General features: G+C 31.0%; 1 protein-coding gene across 1 annotated transcript; it reads left to right on the plus strand.

Annotated features, from left to right (window-relative positions):
* Positions 1–522: 522 nt before the first annotated feature.
* On the plus strand, positions 523–1,149 carry LOC129909003 (uncharacterized). Its single transcript, XM_055985918.1, has one exon. It carries the CDS (start codon positions 523–525, stop codon positions 1,147–1,149), a length of 627 nt encoding a protein of 208 aa, XP_055841893.1.
* The last annotated feature ends 16,036 nt before the right edge of the window (positions 1,150–17,185 follow it).

Raw genomic sequence — 17,185 nt, forward strand, 5'->3', positions numbered from 1 at the left:
GAGTCCAGTAGAGTAGGACAGATGAAAAAGCTTACGCAGAGGAAGAACACCTCTTCAGAACGATGGGAGGGATACTATCCAGGCCAGCGGATTTGTGTATGTCAAGGTCTTTCAGGACTCTTGCCACTGTACACTCTAGTACTGGAGGAGTCATGACACTATCTGGCAGTGTAGAGTTGGCAGCGAACTGCCTTGCAAGAAGATTAGCTTTCTCAACAGAGCTTACAAAGGGAGTGTCATATAAGACAAGCGTTGGAACCGCAGATGACGAAGAGTTTTTAATGTTTTTAGCAAATGACCAAAAATGTTTACTCCCTGTGGGACATTGAAGTATTTTTTGTCCTAATTTTTGATCATGCAGGAATTTGATTCGTCGGATATGGGCGTTGCTGACCTTATTAGCCTGTTTGAACTTTTTCCGGTTTTCCTCAGTGGGATTATAAATTATTAGATACTGACATTTTTGAAGATAATACATTCAAAGGAGATGCTAGGAGGGAAGCTGGTGATCTACTAAACAAAATGAATAAACTAGAATTTGCCTTTATGCTTGTGATTTGGAACGATATTTTACAAAGTTTTAAAAAAGTCAATAAGGTTTTGCAAAACGAAGACCTAACACTACTGACATGCGCGAATTTGTATAGATCATTGTGCGATCAACTGGAGAAAATGCGTGATAATTTCGACACTATTGAAATGCGCTCTAAGGAACTTCTACCTGATGGCAGCTACATGATTACACGAAAACGAATTCGCAAAAAAATGGCTAACGATGGTAATACTCCCGATGTAGATTTAAGCTCGAATGATAAGTTTCGAATAAACGCTTTTTATGTTATTATCTATAAGTTAAGAATACAAATGGATTCCAGAGGTCAAATATATAAAGAAATTTCTACACGATTTGATTTTCTTTGCACAAGCAATGAAAAAGTCAACGTTTTAGCCTGTGCCCAGCGTTTGGTGTCAAATTATCCGGAAGATTTAAATTCAGAACTTTCTGACGAGTTAATACAATTCCATCGTTATGTGATGCATAAAAATGGCAATAGTTTTAAATTTTTCAATCAAGCTAATTTATATAAGATTATGTGGGAAGATAAAATTACATCAGCGTTTCCGAACGTAGGCACAGCATTACGTTAATTTTTAAGTCTGATTGTGACAAATTGTTATGCGGAAAGATCATTTAGTCAATTAAAACGCTTAAAAAGTTCTTGTCGAACAATGATAACGCAGGAAAGACTTGATGCACTATTTCTGCTCTGTATTGAGAGTGATTTGCTTCATGAAATAGATTTCGATGAACTTATAAAAGACTTCGCTGCTAAAAAAACGAGAAAACAATATTTCAAAAATTAAGTAAAAATCTGTAAAAAAAAAAGTCGTATACATATGTACATATTCTTGTAACTACTATTATAAATAAAATTAATTTTAATTTTCTGGAATTCGTTGTAATTTGTTTTCTTAAGTAGGTATTTAATTTTGTATGAAGTAAAACATACAATATATGCAAAGGGGGCATCATTTACTCTTCAGGGCACAAAAAAGCTTAATACGGCGCTGGCTAGGGATATAAAGTGATTACAAAACCGAGCATCGAATGAAAACCTAAAAGTACAACAAAAACAAGGTGAGTAATATTTATGTTTAAGAATAAATTATTGTCCTTTAGTGTTAGGGGGAAGTGGTCACCCTTCGTACACGGTCACCCTTCGTACAGTGAGCTTAAAACAAAAACTAAACGGTATTCAAACACGTGCTTACTAGTGTGCATAGACATAGTAGGCGCCGAGCTGCTAGATAAATTTTGAATCCTAAGTGCAACGGATTCGGCCGCCACAGGACTTTTAGTGTTTTTTAGTGCTCTGAGTAATTTTTTTATGTACATTTGATGTCATGTTGTGTTTAAGTTAAGTATGTTTTTGGCTAAACAGTAATGAAGAATTGTTGTTTAAAGTGTTAAATTTGTGTTTTAATTATAAATATTGCAAAATCTCTGTACATTTTTTCAAAAATCGATTTTTCTGCATTATGTACAGCTTGGGGAGCATTCGTACAGTCAAACATGGGGCACATTCGTACGCAAACGCATACGTATGCCCGCCAGTAAATTTTCTTGAGCAGATAACAATCAAAACACGGAGTTACAGTTTTATTGAAATGAAATTAAAACCTCTATAATAAGTTTTTCGCATTCTATAGTAAATTAAGGTTGGTATTTTTATATATGTAAATGATAATTTGTTTCAGAATCGTCGAATCGCGAAAAATTAAGTTTTTTATTTGTTTTTGTTTTTTTCTGAGTCAAGTTCAATTAATTAATAAATTAATAAGTAATTAAATATTTTAAAACTCAAATTTGGCATTTGACAAATCAAAAGTTAGTCAAATTAACGTTTTAAATATCCTGTACGAATGTACCCCATGTGCTGTACGAAGGTACCCCACGGGTGGGGAGGATTCGTACAAAAATCTAATCCCAGTAAAATGGCTATAACTATTTAAGCCTTTGACTTATAAGTGTCAAATTTTTTTGTAAAGTGTAATAATATACATATTACAAATAAAGTCCATTTTCGCGAAGCTGGAGTGAGTAAATAAATAACTAAAAATAAATAAGTAAAAACTGTACGAAGGGTGACCACTTCCCCCTATAACTTCTGCAATTATTGATAAAATTCATCGAAATAAAAAGAAATAAGTACCTCAACTCAAATACTAACACATCGATTAGTTTAAGAAATTTATATTAAGTTTTAAGGTCTTAAACAACAAAAAAAATACTAAAAAGTCATTTTTTCTTAACTTTAAAAAAAAAAAGTGGTTTAATTTCTTTGTTTTTCAAAGTATGATTTTGATTTTTATTTTATTTAAAAGCTTAGTTTATGGACTATGGAGTAAAACTATATTTTGTTGGAAAATATTATTTTGTAACCCTCCAATCGCTTTTTAAGTAGTCAAAAAAACAATAAACTGTACAATGAAACCAGAATTTTTAGATTTTTTGTTATATTTTTTTTCATTATTTTTTCTATCAATATCAAGTTAGAAAATAAGAATTGCTATAATAGTTTTCTTACAATTAATTTTTGAAAAAGAGTCTACTTTCCATTTTTTTCCTCAGAAATTCATGGAATGCGTATGTATTGGAACTTGTAGTTCAAACAAATTCCGCTGGCGCTAGTTGTATCTCTCTCTTTATTATCTTCTATTTTGTTTCTACATGATCTCTCGCACTCGCTCTGTCGAGTGGTTGTTTGGTGGTATAAAGAATAAGATGAACTTAGGTATCTGCATTCTACATATTGTTTGTACATAGGTTTTTCCATAAAAAAGGATTGGCGCCAGGCTAAGTGCATGCAAAGTGTTGTATTTTTTCGCGAAAATGAGAGGATACAGGAAATGGATCTCTCGCACGTTTGCAATGTATGGTATCTGGTGTTGCGTGGTGGGTATATGGAATAGGAAATAGGATAAACGAGTTTTTTTTTGTATTCTTGTTTTTTTTTTTAAAGTGGTTTATTTATCTCTTTCATAAATTTATGATGTTGCATGTTAGGTATTCTTCTGAGCAACTGTATGGATATATTTTTTTCTATGAAAACAAAATTTGGAAAGACAGGCAGTCTGTAATGTTATTCGCATTATAATACAAAAATCTAAATTTTCGAATTTGACTTTATAGATGAAATTGTCTTTTTCTGTGAGTAAGAAATTGAGTTTTTATAAAACATGGAACTGTTACATAATTTGCAGCAAAATGACGTATGAAATAAAAAATATTTTGATTAAATAATTATTTCTTATTATTAGGCAATGTTTTAGTGAAAGAATTGTAAAAAACAAAAATCAATTATGACCGGAGGAAGCAAAATACTGTTGCAAAGTCGAGATTTTTCGATAATTCACAAAAACTGCATTAAATTGAAAACCGTAAGGATTTGGGATAAACAAGTTACCAAATTCTGAGAGCCCTAAAGTTGGCCTATCTGCATATTTCGTTTGATCCATTACTTTTGGGACACCCTGTATATGAATAACAATAATATCAATTAATAATATAATATATAAATCTATGTACAAATTCGAAAGAAAAAGTTAAAAACATTCAAATAAATAAACAAATATGTACCTAATAGTTTTAAAAAATAAACGTTTTATTTGCCAAAAAAAAAATGTTGAAAAAATTTGTTTTTAAACTACTAAAATAAATATCATCACTGAATACTATAACAAAGAAAAAAAAAGTCGATCAGATTCCTGCGCCTACGAATACTTGCAAAAGTTATATAGAATACCAAGTGATGTAAGTACATAGATGCGCAGAAAGAAAGAAAAATTCAACACTGAATATCATACCATTTTTTTCTTCATAAATATACCTACCATGACTCTTGCACATAGAGTAAAACCAACGGAAAACGAAAACACAAGTGAATTCGGTTGCGCAAAGCAAAACCGCAATATACACTTGCAAGGCTTGCAACCCTTTTTTTTGCTATTTCCTTGATGCTGATTTGTTTTTTCTACCTAAATAGACTTTAATTTTATGACTTTGGTTCTCTAGAAAGAGAAAGAGAATGCAAATAAAGATACCGAGAGAGAACTGAGTTGAGATGACGTTGAACGTGAGAGATGTATGGCGAAGAAAGGTCACTAATACACACAAACTCATTTAAATGAAGTCTGAGTTCGTCATTCGGGGACACCCACTCTTAAGAATATGGGAAAGCAAAAAAAAAATGGAAATTTTCGCCATTTTTCCGATTGGGGCCTTCTCCCGAAACCATTTCCCTGGGAATTTTTGTTTAGAATATGTCTGAATATATACAGGGTGTGCAATAGAGAATGGACAACCCTAAAATGGCTGATAGCTATACTTATGACTGTTCTAAAAACAGATAGAAAAAAGTTCTATCGCAACCCGTTCATAAAATATTGTTTTTTTTTTCGTTCAGTGTATTTTAAATTTTATCATTTTATGTTTTCGTTCACTGCAACCACGAATGAACGAATTTTATTTATTTCTTTATTTTTATAATTTTCTACAATAATTGTATGAGTATATAAACGCTTCAAAAACTGCACAGCTATTGCACATTTTCGTAAAAAAAATTTGAAATCTGTTTTTTGATGCAAAATGTAAAAAAAAGGATTTTATGAAAAATTTTAAACATCTGTAGTATAAAATAAATCTATAGAAACCTAGGTGGCCAACTTTCTTAAAAAATACTTTCGTTTAAGGGGAATATTTTTAGGAAAATTCGCCACCTAGGTTTCTATAGACTTATTTTATACTACAGGTGTTTAAAACTTTTCATACATTTTTTACATTTTGCATCAAAAAACAGAATTCAAATTTTTTTTTACGAAAATGTGCAATAGCTGTGCAGTTTTTAAAGCGTTTATGTTCTCATACAATTATTGTAGAAAATTATAAAAAAAAAGAAATAAATAAAATTCGTTCATTCGTGGTTGCAGTGAACGAAAACATAAAATGATAAAATTTAAAATACACTGAACGAAAAAAAACCAATATTTTATGAACGGGTTGCGATAGAACTTTTTTTTATCTGTTTTTAGAACAGTCATAGTCATAGTATAGCTATCAGCCATTTTAGGGTTGTCCATTCTCTATTGCACACCCTGTATATATTCAGACATATTCTAAACAAAAATTCCCAGGGAAATGGTTTCGGGAGAAGGGCCCCAATTGCTTTCCCATATTCTTAACCATTGAAGAACGAAATCCAAGCTAAAAAAATAATGAAATTTCAGGAACTTTTCAGTTAGGAGTTATTTTAGAATAGGCCTGTTTATGACGATTACAACTCAACTTCAACTTTTTGAATCGTTATACCTAAGAAACGGTGGGTCTCAGGAAAAAAAGTGTCATGACACTTTTTATATATAATAATCTGGTCTACAATTCTCGCATTGAAATTTTTTTGATAAGACTTACCGTTTTGCTGAAAATCGTGAAAAATCAGTTTTTGTGACCTTTGACCCCCCGTAAATTTTTTTCCAGGCCTCGGATCGATGAGGACTTTTTAGATTTATATTATGATGGTGTTTCCAACAATCCTACCAATTTTCAGCTTGCTGGGAATTAATGTAACCTCACCCCCTTATTTTAGTCTAATTTGACCGGACTAACAGGGCTTGTATTTAGTTTGTGAATCGAAAATTCAAACTTCCGAGGCTTAACTTTCGTTAACCGCTTCCTAGAAACCTAGTGCAAGTGGAATTTAAAAATTTCTACAAGCATTAATGAAAACATTTCGTTTAAATTTCAATATGGCCACATGAAATTCTATTGTAGAAGCACAAGAAATAAAAGCAAATAACTGACTTCTTTTAAATGGCTTTGCAAAAGAAATTGTATTAGAACTGCTTACAAAATCTTTATGAATGCTGTGTATTTTTTTTATCCAATTCGAAAATTATTAGACTAAAAAATGACTTAGGTAGGTTTTTTAGTATGGTAGAAGTACCTACAACTTATTCAATTGCCTTAAATGCATTTATTATTATAGTTCTATATTACCAAAATTATGTCACTAGTATATGAGTCGTGATATTCATTAAAAAAAAAAATTACGTTGAATTTCAAATAAACCGCAGTTAAACGGTTTTGCCTTTTTAAACAAATATTCCACAAAATAAATGTGTTATAGTTACTCCATTCTAATATTTGAATTAAAAAATTGTTGAATCATTGTTTTTGATTGAAAATTATGTTTAATATCACTTTCAAATATAACGACTTACATAATTGTATGTTTTGCATCTCTGTGTGAGAAAAAAAGAACTTCAATTTCCGGCGCATGCGCGAAAAGCTTTTAGTTTTATATGTTTGCCTTAGCGAAGTTAGGGGATATTTATTTATATTTGTAGAAGTCCTTTAAGTACAAGCAAAACATTGTAAAATGCATTTAATTTTATAAGTTTGCCTAAGCGAAGTTAGGCTCCCTAATTTTATTTCTAGAAGCCCTGTGAAAGTGAGTACAAGCTAAATTTTTTAAACTGTCAGGCAAACTCATGAGAATAAGAAATATTTGGATAAGTGCCATTATGGTGACCATTTTAGGTTTTTTATTCATTGTTATAAAGAAATAAATGAAAAAGTGAATCTTTTCATATCGGTAATTGGTTTAAAATAGTGATATTAAAAATGGTTTACTGACCAATTCGGAGTTCATATTCAAGTAAGTGGAGAAGAAAGGAAAACAAGATTTTAATCTTCTCCACTTATTTAAATATAAAATAGTGATGGACATTTTAGATTTTTTATCTAAGTTCAAAACAAAGTTAATTCTCTAATTTTTAAGAAAAAGCCAAAAGCCCAAAAAAATTAAAGATTTTTTTTTCTGCTTCGGAAAAATGGGGTTTGACGGCATCCGGGTGAAACCTCTAAAGTCTAAAAAAAACGAATTTTTCAGATATTCCAGAAAAAATTGTTCTTGAGTAACAAGTTCTCTTTCATCTTCTCAATAATGACATGGTTTGACAACCAGTATATAATATTATTTAGTCTTTATTAAATAATTTTTTACAAGATAAAAAAAAAACAGAAAATAACCAAAAATAATAACTTTGAAAAAAAAACACAAATGATCACCATATTCTTTAAGATAGTGCAACTCATCAGGAAGTTAAATCGAAGCCCTTAGGAAGCTCTGGTTACAACTACTCCAAATTTGAAAGTTTTTTATTATATACCTGAGTAGCTCGATGGGTAAGGTACCGGACTATCAATCAGGATGTACGAGGTTCAAATCCAGCAAAATGCGTCAAGTAAGTAAGAAGTTTTTTTCTCAATATAATTGTGTTTGGAAATTTAATTTCAGAAGCAAAACTTGTCTGGATCGAAAACAAAGAAGAAAATGAAAAAATAAAATGTATTAGGTACACAAAAAAAAAATAAAATGAAAAAAAAAAAATTTTTTTTCTTTATTCTATTTGGGATATACCTCGTTTAGACTTTCACAATCCTTCGACAAGTCTACTCAGAGCTTCTTAATAAAAATAAAAGCCTGCAACAATAATACACATTTTCAAATTTCAAATGTTGGTTGTTTCTATAAGGCATTAAAGACATGTTATGAGTCTCTCCAATCAACTTGAATATGACTCTTCTAAGGCCTATCAAGCTTCTCGGGTGGGCCAGATGGGCTTCTCTATGGTCGTATACAAGCAATATTTCTAAAATCGAAACAGCTTCGTTAGACCCTTGTGGAAGTAAAATTGTTAGTTGGGCATCCAAGACAAAAAATACTAACACCGTGGAATACATATATGGTATAATAATTAAGATAAAAATCATTAATTTTATTTATAAATGTAAAAAGTTAATGCAATATATTTTTATAGTTTTGAAGTACAGTTATATGCTTGGGTTATTATTTTAACAATTCATATTTAAGAAAATTTCAGGAATAAAATTCAATGGCGGAAAGTTCTACAATAAATAATATTCTATTCGTATAATATACGAAATAATATACGAATGGCACTGTATAATGTACGAATTATTAGTAAAGGCATTTGTAAATATTACGATGCTACGAATATGGCAGTACAATGTACGAATGAATCAGAAGAGCATTAGTAAATACTACAATATTATTCGTACCTACAATGTACGAATGATAAAGTAAATCTACTAATAGTATTCTTACAGTATACGAATGTTTTTCTACTAATACTAATAAAATACTCGTAAAAATACTAATATACGTCCATTTAACGAATAACATTCGTGGCTGAAAACCACGAATAAAATTCGTAGAATGTACACAGTGATTAGTAATATTTACACATGAAATTTTTTGAGTGTGGTATCAAATGGGAATTCATTCCTCCACATAGTCCTCATTTTGGGGCACTCTGGGAAGCGCGGGTAAAAAGTGTTAAACAACACCTCCGGAGGGTAGTAGTCCCAAATTGATGCATTATTAAATTCCAGGCCTCTTTGTGCTATTTCCGATACAGATTTGAACCCATTAACACCATCTCATTTCCTAATAGGTAGACCATATACCTACGGCTATGCCAGAGCCCAACTGCCTTGAGATACCACTAAATAGACTTGGAAGGTGGCAAGTCATACAAAATATGATGCAAGGATTTTGGCGTCGATGGCACTATGAGTACCTAGCGTCACTTCAAGAGCGCGCTAAATTGAAAAGGAAGACCCCGAATTGTCAAGTTGGTGACCTAGTTGTTATAAAGAGCCAAATATTCCACCATCCAGATGGGCGCTAGGACAAATCCTAGTCCTTCATCCCGGCGAGGACAATCTGGTGCGTGTTGTGTCTCTTCGCACCAAAAATGGAATATTCAAGCGACCAAATACTACCTTGTTTCTGAAATTCCTGCAGGGGGCCGGTGGCATGTTTACGAATGCACCTTTAAACTATTATTTCTTTTTATTATTCATATGTATAAATTCATTTTTTAATTCATATGTAAATAGTTATTTGTATTCTTTTAGAACATTCGCATACTTTGTTTAAATATTCAAATATTTATCTAATTTTCCAAACATGTCAAATAATACCCTATGTTTTGTTATTATCATAATTTGGATCTTAGGCCGTGTGTGAATTGCGTTAAATAGTTAACCCCGTGTAAATTACTATTGAGGTTAATACAAAAATTTCAGCTATTAAAAATTTATTGGGATGTGGGACCTGGTTAAATTTTTTTGCAGATTGTTTTTTTTTTATCATACAGATGAAATTTTTTTTATTAACCTCAATAGTATCAAAAATTTTACACGGGGTCAACTTCACTGTGCTTGAAAATGCAACTTTTTTTTACCGACAGATGGCGCTCCTATCTACTAAAGATAATTCGAGAATGCTGAACACGATGGCGTCCTTAGTTTTTCAAAGTTTGCTCAGTTAAGAAAGATTTTGGCCTTTGAAATGTTCTGTTTTAAGCCCAAAATCATCGAAAAGGCCCATATAAATTTGGCATTTATTGGTTTTATATCGACGTTTATAGACCAAATATATGGTCTTTTAGTAGAATCACAGTTTGTAGAAGTTATTTAATCAGTAAAATGACTATTTTGAAACTTTTAAACATACATATTTGACAAAAAACTTTTTTTTTATATTATGATGGTGTTTCCAACAATCCTACCAATTTTCAGCTTGCTGGGAATTAATGTAACCTCACCCCCTTATTTTAGTCTAATTTGACCGGACTAACAGGGCTTGTATTTAGTTTGTGAATCGAAAATTCAAACTTCCGAGGCTTAACTTTCGTTAACCGCTTCCTAGAAACCTAGTGCAAGTGGAATTTAAAAATTTCTACAAGCATTAATGAAAACATTTCGTTTAAATTTCAATATGGCCACATGAAATTCTATTGTAGAAGCACAAGAAATAAAAGCAAATAACTGACTTCTTTTAAATGGCTTTGCAAAAGAAATTGTATTAGAACTGCTTACAAAATCTTTATGAATGCTGTGTATTTTTTTTATCCAATTCGAAAATTATTAGACTAAAAAATGACTTAGGTAGGTTTTTTAGTATGGTAGAAGTACCTACAACTTATTCAATTGCCTTAAATGCATTTATTATTATAGTTCTATATTACCAAAATTATGTCACTAGTATATGAGTCGTGATATTCATTAAAAAAAAAAATTACGTTGAATTTCAAATAAACCGCAGTTAAACGGTTTTGCCTTTTTAAACAAATATTCCACAAAATAAATGTGTTATAGTTACTCCATTCTAATATTTGAATTAAAAAATTGTTGAATCATTGTTTTTGATTGAAAATTATGTTTAATATCACTTTCAAATATAACGACTTACATAATTGTATGTTTTGCATCTCTGTGTGAGAAAAAAAGAACTTCAATTTCCGGCGCATGCGCGAAAAGCTTTTAGTTTTATATGTTTGCCTTAGCGAAGTTAGGGGATATTTATTTATATTTGTAGAAGTCCTTTAAATACAAGCAAAACATTGTAAAATGCATTTAATTTTATAAGTTTGCCTAAGCGAAGTTAGGCTCCCTAATTTTATTTCTAGAAGCCCTGTGAAAGTGAGTACAAGCTAAATTTTTTAAACTGTCAGGCAAACTCATGAGAATAAGAAATATTTGGATAAGTGCCATTATGGTGACCATTTTAGGTTTTTTATTCATTGTTATAAAGAAATAAATGAAAAAGTGAATCTTTTCATATCGGTAATTGGTTTAAAATAGTGATATTAAAAATGGTTTACTGACCAATTCGGAGTTCATATTCAAGTAAGTGGAGAAGAAAGGAAAACAAGATTTTAATCTTCTCCACTTATTTAAATATAAAATAGTGATGGACATTTTAGATTTTTTATCTAAGTTCAAAACAAAGTTAATTCTCTAATTTTTAAGAAAAAGCCAAAAGCCCAAAAAAATTAAAGATTTTTTTTTCTGCTTCGGAAAAATGGGGTTTGACGGCATCCGGGTGAAACCTCTAAAGTCTAAAAAAAACGAATTTTTCAGGTATTCCAGAAAAAATTGTTCTTGAGTAACAAGTTCTCTTTCATCTTCTCAATAATGACATGGTTTGACAACCAGTATATAATATTATTTAGTCTTTATTAAATAATTTTTTACAAGATAAAAAAAAAACAGAAAATAACCAAAAATAATAACTTTGAAAAAAAAACACAAATGATCACCATATTCTTTAAGATAGTGCAACTCATCAGGAAGTTAAATCGAAGCCCTTAGGAAGCTCTGGTTACAACTACTCCAAATTTGAAAGTTTTTTATTATATACCTGAGTAGCTCGATGGGTAAGGTACCGGACTATCAATCAGGATGTACGAGGTTCAAATCCAGCAAAATGCGTCAAGTAAGTAAGAAGTTTTTTTCTCAATATAATTGTGTTTGGAAATTTAATTTCAGAAGCAAAACTTGTCTGGATCGAAAACAAAGAAGAAAATGAAAAAATAAAATGTATTAGGTACACAAAAAAAAAATAAAATGAAAAAAAAAAAATTTTTTTTCTTTATTCTATTTGGGATATACCTCGTTTAGACTTTCACAATCCTTCGACAAGTCTACTCAGAGCTTCTTAATAAAAATAAAAGCCTGCAACAATAATACACATTTTCAAATTTCAAATGTTGGTTGTTTCTATAAGGCATTAAAGACATGTTATGAGTCTCTCCAATCAACTTGAATATGACTCTTCTAAGGCCTATCAAGCTTCTCGGGTGGGCCAGATGGGCTTCTCTATGGTCGTATACAAGCAATATTTCTAAAATCGAAACAGCTTCGTTAGACCCTTGTGGAAGTAAAATTGTTAGTTGGGCATCCAAGACAAAAAATACTAACACCGTGGAATACATATATGGTATAATAATTAAGATAAAAATCATTAATTTTATTTATAAATGTAAAAAGTTAATGCAATATATTTTTATAGTTTTGAAGTACAGTTATATGCTTGGGTTATTATTTTAACAATTCATATTTAAGAAAATTTCAGGAATAAAATTCAATGGCGGAAAGTTCTACAATAAATAATATTCTATTCGTATAATATACGAAATAATATACGAATGGCACTGTATAATGTACGAATTATTAGTAAAGGCATTTGTAAATATTACGATGCTACGAATATGGCAGTACAATGTACGAATGAATCAGAAGAGCATTAGTAAATACTACAATATTATTCGTACCTACAATGTACGAATGATAAAGTAAATCTACTAATAGTATTCTTACAGTATACGAATGTTTTTCTACTAATACTGTCAGGCAAAAATACTCGTAAAATACTAATATACGTCCATTTAACGAATAACATTCGTGGCTGAAAACCACGAATAAAATTCGTAGAATGTACACAGTGATTAGTAATATTTACACATGAAATTTTTTGAGTGTGGTATCAAATGGGAATTCATTCCTCCACATAGTCCTCATTTTGGGGCACTCTGGGAAGCGCGGGTAAAAAGTGTTAAACAACACCTCCGGAGGGTAGTAGTCCCAAATTGATGCATTATTAAATTCCAGGCCTCTTTGTGCTATTTCCGATACAGATTTGAACCCATTAACACCATCTCATTTCCTAATAGGTAGACCATATACCTACGGCTATGCCAGAGCCCAACTGCCTTGAGATACCACTAAATAGACTTGGAAGGTGGCAAGTCATACAAAATATGATGCAAGGATTTTGGCGTCGATGGCACTATGAGTACCTAGCGTCACTTCAAGAGCGCGCTAAATTGAAAAGGAAGACCCCGAATTGTCAAGTTGGTGACCTAGTTGTTATAAAGAGCCAAATATTCCACCATCCAGATGGGCGCTAGGACAAATCCTAGTCCTTCATCCCGGCGAGGACAATCTGGTGCGTGTTGTGTCTCTTCGCACCAAAAATGGAATATTCAAGCGACCAAATACTACCTTGTTTCTGAAATTCCTTCAGGGGGCCGGTGGCATGTTTACGAATGCACCTTTAAACTATTATTTCTTTTTATTATTCATATGTATAAATTCATTTTTTAATTCATATGTAAATAGTTATTTGTATTCTTTTAGAACATTCGCATACTTTGTTTAAATATTCAAATATTTATCTAATTTTCCAAACATGTCAAATAATACCCTATGTTTTGTTATTATCATAATTTGGATCTTAGGCCGTGTGTGAATTGCGTTAAATAGTTAACCCCGTGTAAATTACTATTGAGGTTAATACAAAAATTTCAGCTATTAAAAATTTATTGGGATGTGGGACCTGGTTAAATTTTTTTGCAGATTGTTTTTTTTTTATCATACAGATGAAATTTTTTTTATTAACCTCAATAGTATCAAAAATTTTACACGGGGTCAACTTCACTGTGCTTGAAAATGCAACTTTTTTTTACCGACAGATGGCGCTCCTATCTACTAAAGATAATTCGAGAATGCTGAACACGATGGCGTCCTTAGTTTTTCAAAGTTTGCTCAGTTAAGAAAGATTTTGGCCTTTGAAATGTTCTGTTTTAAGCCCAAAATCATCGAAAAGGCCCATATAAATTTGGCATTTATTGGTTTTATATCGACGTTTATAGACCAAATATATGGTCTTTTAGTAGAATCACAGTTTGTAGAAGTTATTTAATCAGTAAAATGACTATTTTGAAACTTATAAACATACATATTTGATGGTGTTTCCAACAATCCTACCAATTTTCAGCTTGCTGGGAATTAATGTAACCTCACCCCCTTATTTTAGTCTAATTTGACCGGACTAACAGGGCTTGTATTTAGTTTGTGAATCGAAAATTCAAACTTCCGAGGCTTAACTTTCGTTAACCGCTTCCTAGAAACCTAGTGCAAGTGGAATTTAAAAATTTCTACAAGCATTAATGAAAACATTTCGTTTAAATTTCAATATGGCCACATGAAATTCTATTGTAGAAGCACAAGAAATAAAAGCAAATAACTGACTTCTTTTAAATGGCTTTGCAAAAGAAATTGTATTAGAACTGCTTACAAAATCTTTATGAATGCTGTGTATTTTTTTTATCCAATTCGAAAATTATTAGACTAAAAAATGACTTAGGTAGGTTTTTTAGTATGGTAGAAGTACCTACAACTTATTCAATTGCCTTAAATGCATTTATTATTATAGTTCTATATTACCAAAATTATGTCACTAGTATATGAGTCGTGATATTCATTAAAAAAAAAAATTACGTTGAATTTCAAATAAACCGCAGTTAAACGGTTTTGCCTTTTTAAACAAATATTCCACAAAATAAATGTGTTATAGTTACTCCATTCTAATATTTGAATTAAAAAATTGTTGAATCATTGTTTTTGATTGAAAATTATGTTTAATATCACTTTCAAATATAACGACTTACATAATTGTATGTTTTGCATCTCTGTGTGAGAAAAAAAGAACTTCAATTTCCGGCGCATGCGCGAAAAGCTTTTAGTTTTATATGTTTGCCTTAGCGAAGTTAGGGGATATTTATTTATATTTGTAGAAGTCCTTTAAATACAAGCAAAACATTGTAAAATGCATTTAATATTATAAGTTTGCCTAAGCGAAGTTAGGCTCCCTAATTTTATTTCTAGAAGCCCTGTGAAAGTGAGTACAAGCTAAATTTTTTAAACTGTCAGGCAAACTCATGAGAATAAGAAATATTTGGATAAGTGCCATTATGGTGACCATTTTAGGTTTTTTATTCATTGTTATAAAGAAATAAATGAAAAAGTGAATCTTTTCATATCGGTAATTGGTTTAAAATAGTGATATTAAAAATGGTTTACTGACCAATTCGGAGTTCATATTCAAGTAAGTGGAGAAGAAAGGAAAACAAGATTTTAATCTTCTCCACTTATTTAAATATAAAATAGTGATGGACATTTTAGATTTTTTATCTAAGTTCAAAACAAAGTTAATTCTCTAATTTTTAAGAAAAAGCCAAAAGCCCAAAAAAATTAAAGATTTTTTTTTCTGCTTCGGAAAAATGGGGTTTGACGGCATCCGGGTGAAACCTCTAAAGTCTAAAAAAAACGAATTTTTCAGGTATTCCAGAAAAAATTGTTCTTGAGTAACAAGTTCTCTTTCATCTTCTCAATAATGACATGGTTTGACAACCAGTATATAATATTATTTAGTCTTTATTAAATAATTTTTTACAAGATAAAAAAAAAAAACAGAAAATAACCAAAAATAATAACTTTGAAAAAAAAACACAAATGATCACCATATTCTTTAAGATAGTGCAACTCATCAGGAAGTTAAATCGAAGCCCTTAGGAAGCTCTGGTTACAACTACTCCAAATTTGAAAGTTTTTTATTATATACCTGAGTAGCTCGATGGGTAAGGTACCGGACTATCAATCAGGATGTACGAGGTTCAAATCCAGCAAAATGCGTCAAGTAAGTAAGAAGTTTTTTTCTCAATATAATTGTGTTTGGAAATTTAATTTCAGAAGCAAAACTTGTCTGGATCGAAAACAAAGAAGAAAATGAAAAAATAAAATGTATTAGGTACACAAAAAAAAAATAAAATGAAAAAAAAAAAATTTTTTTTCTTTATTCTATTTGGGATATACCTCGTTTAGACTTTCACAATCCTTCGACAAGTCTACTCAGAGCTTCTTAATAAAAATAAAAGCCTGCAACAATAATACACATTTTCAAATTTCAAATCGTCGCCTGAGAATTGTTTTGTCGTATACGCCAATTTTGGAATTTTGGGAAATCGCATTTTAAGGTTTGAGCTTCTATAAAAAAAAAACTGGCCGATAGATTTTTTTCAATTTTTAATAGAATATTTTGTGCGATATCTTCTTTATATTTATGTTGTCAAAATTGTCACATCTAGTTTGGCTTTCAAATTATCGGGGTTTTTACCCAAAATCAGTTTGTCGTAAACGCCACCAAAATCAACTTTTTTTCCATCCCATACACGTACGACAAAGTAGGCGCACGTACGACATTCCAATACCAAGACAAATAAAAAAGTAAATTTTCAAATTTCACAGTTCGTTTTTATTTATTAATTAAACATTTAAAAAATAGTTTCTTATTACATAGTAGTAAAATAAATAGATTAAAAACAAAGAATAAAACAATAAATATGACCATAAACATGGAAAAAAAAAATTTAAAAAAATTTTTTTTAACAAAAACTAAAAGCCATTCTATGACTATGAAACATGAAAGAAACAACAAATAAAACAATAAAACCGCGACCTTTTTTCACTTCAAGACAGCGCGCTAGAACGAAGCGCCGCCCGCGACCGACGGTCGACTTGTTGTTCTTTTGTGCTCGATACAAGATCAATAAGTGTACAGCAATAAAACAATAAAACAGCGACCTTTTTTCGCGAAGAACAATGGCGCCTTAAAAAAATAATTTTCGACCAGCAGGTGTTTTTGCGAGCGGGTGCAATAACAAAACTCACAGCAACCCTTTTTCGCTTCGTTCACGACAGCGCGCGTGAACAAAGAGGCGCCACGGCGAGGCGCCCATGACTACAGTCGACTTGTTGATCTTGTGTGATCGATACAAGAGCAATAAAACAATAAAACAGCGACCTTTTTTTCACTTCACTTCGTTGAAGACAGCGCTCGTGAACGAAGCGACAAGATCAATAAGTGTACAAAAATAAAACAATAAAACCGCAACCTTTTTTCACTTCTTT

The sequence above is a fragment of the Episyrphus balteatus genome, chromosome 1 (genome assembly GCF_945859705.1).
Source record: "Episyrphus balteatus chromosome 1, idEpiBalt1.1, whole genome shotgun sequence".
Lineage (NCBI taxonomy): Eukaryota > Metazoa > Arthropoda > Insecta > Diptera > Syrphidae > Episyrphus > Episyrphus balteatus.

What these genes read in the sequence shown, in the direction of transcription:
- LOC129909003 (XM_055985918.1), top strand. Translation starts at nt 523, where the DNA reads ATGAATAAACTAGAATTTGCCTTTATGCTTGTGATTTGGAACGATATT.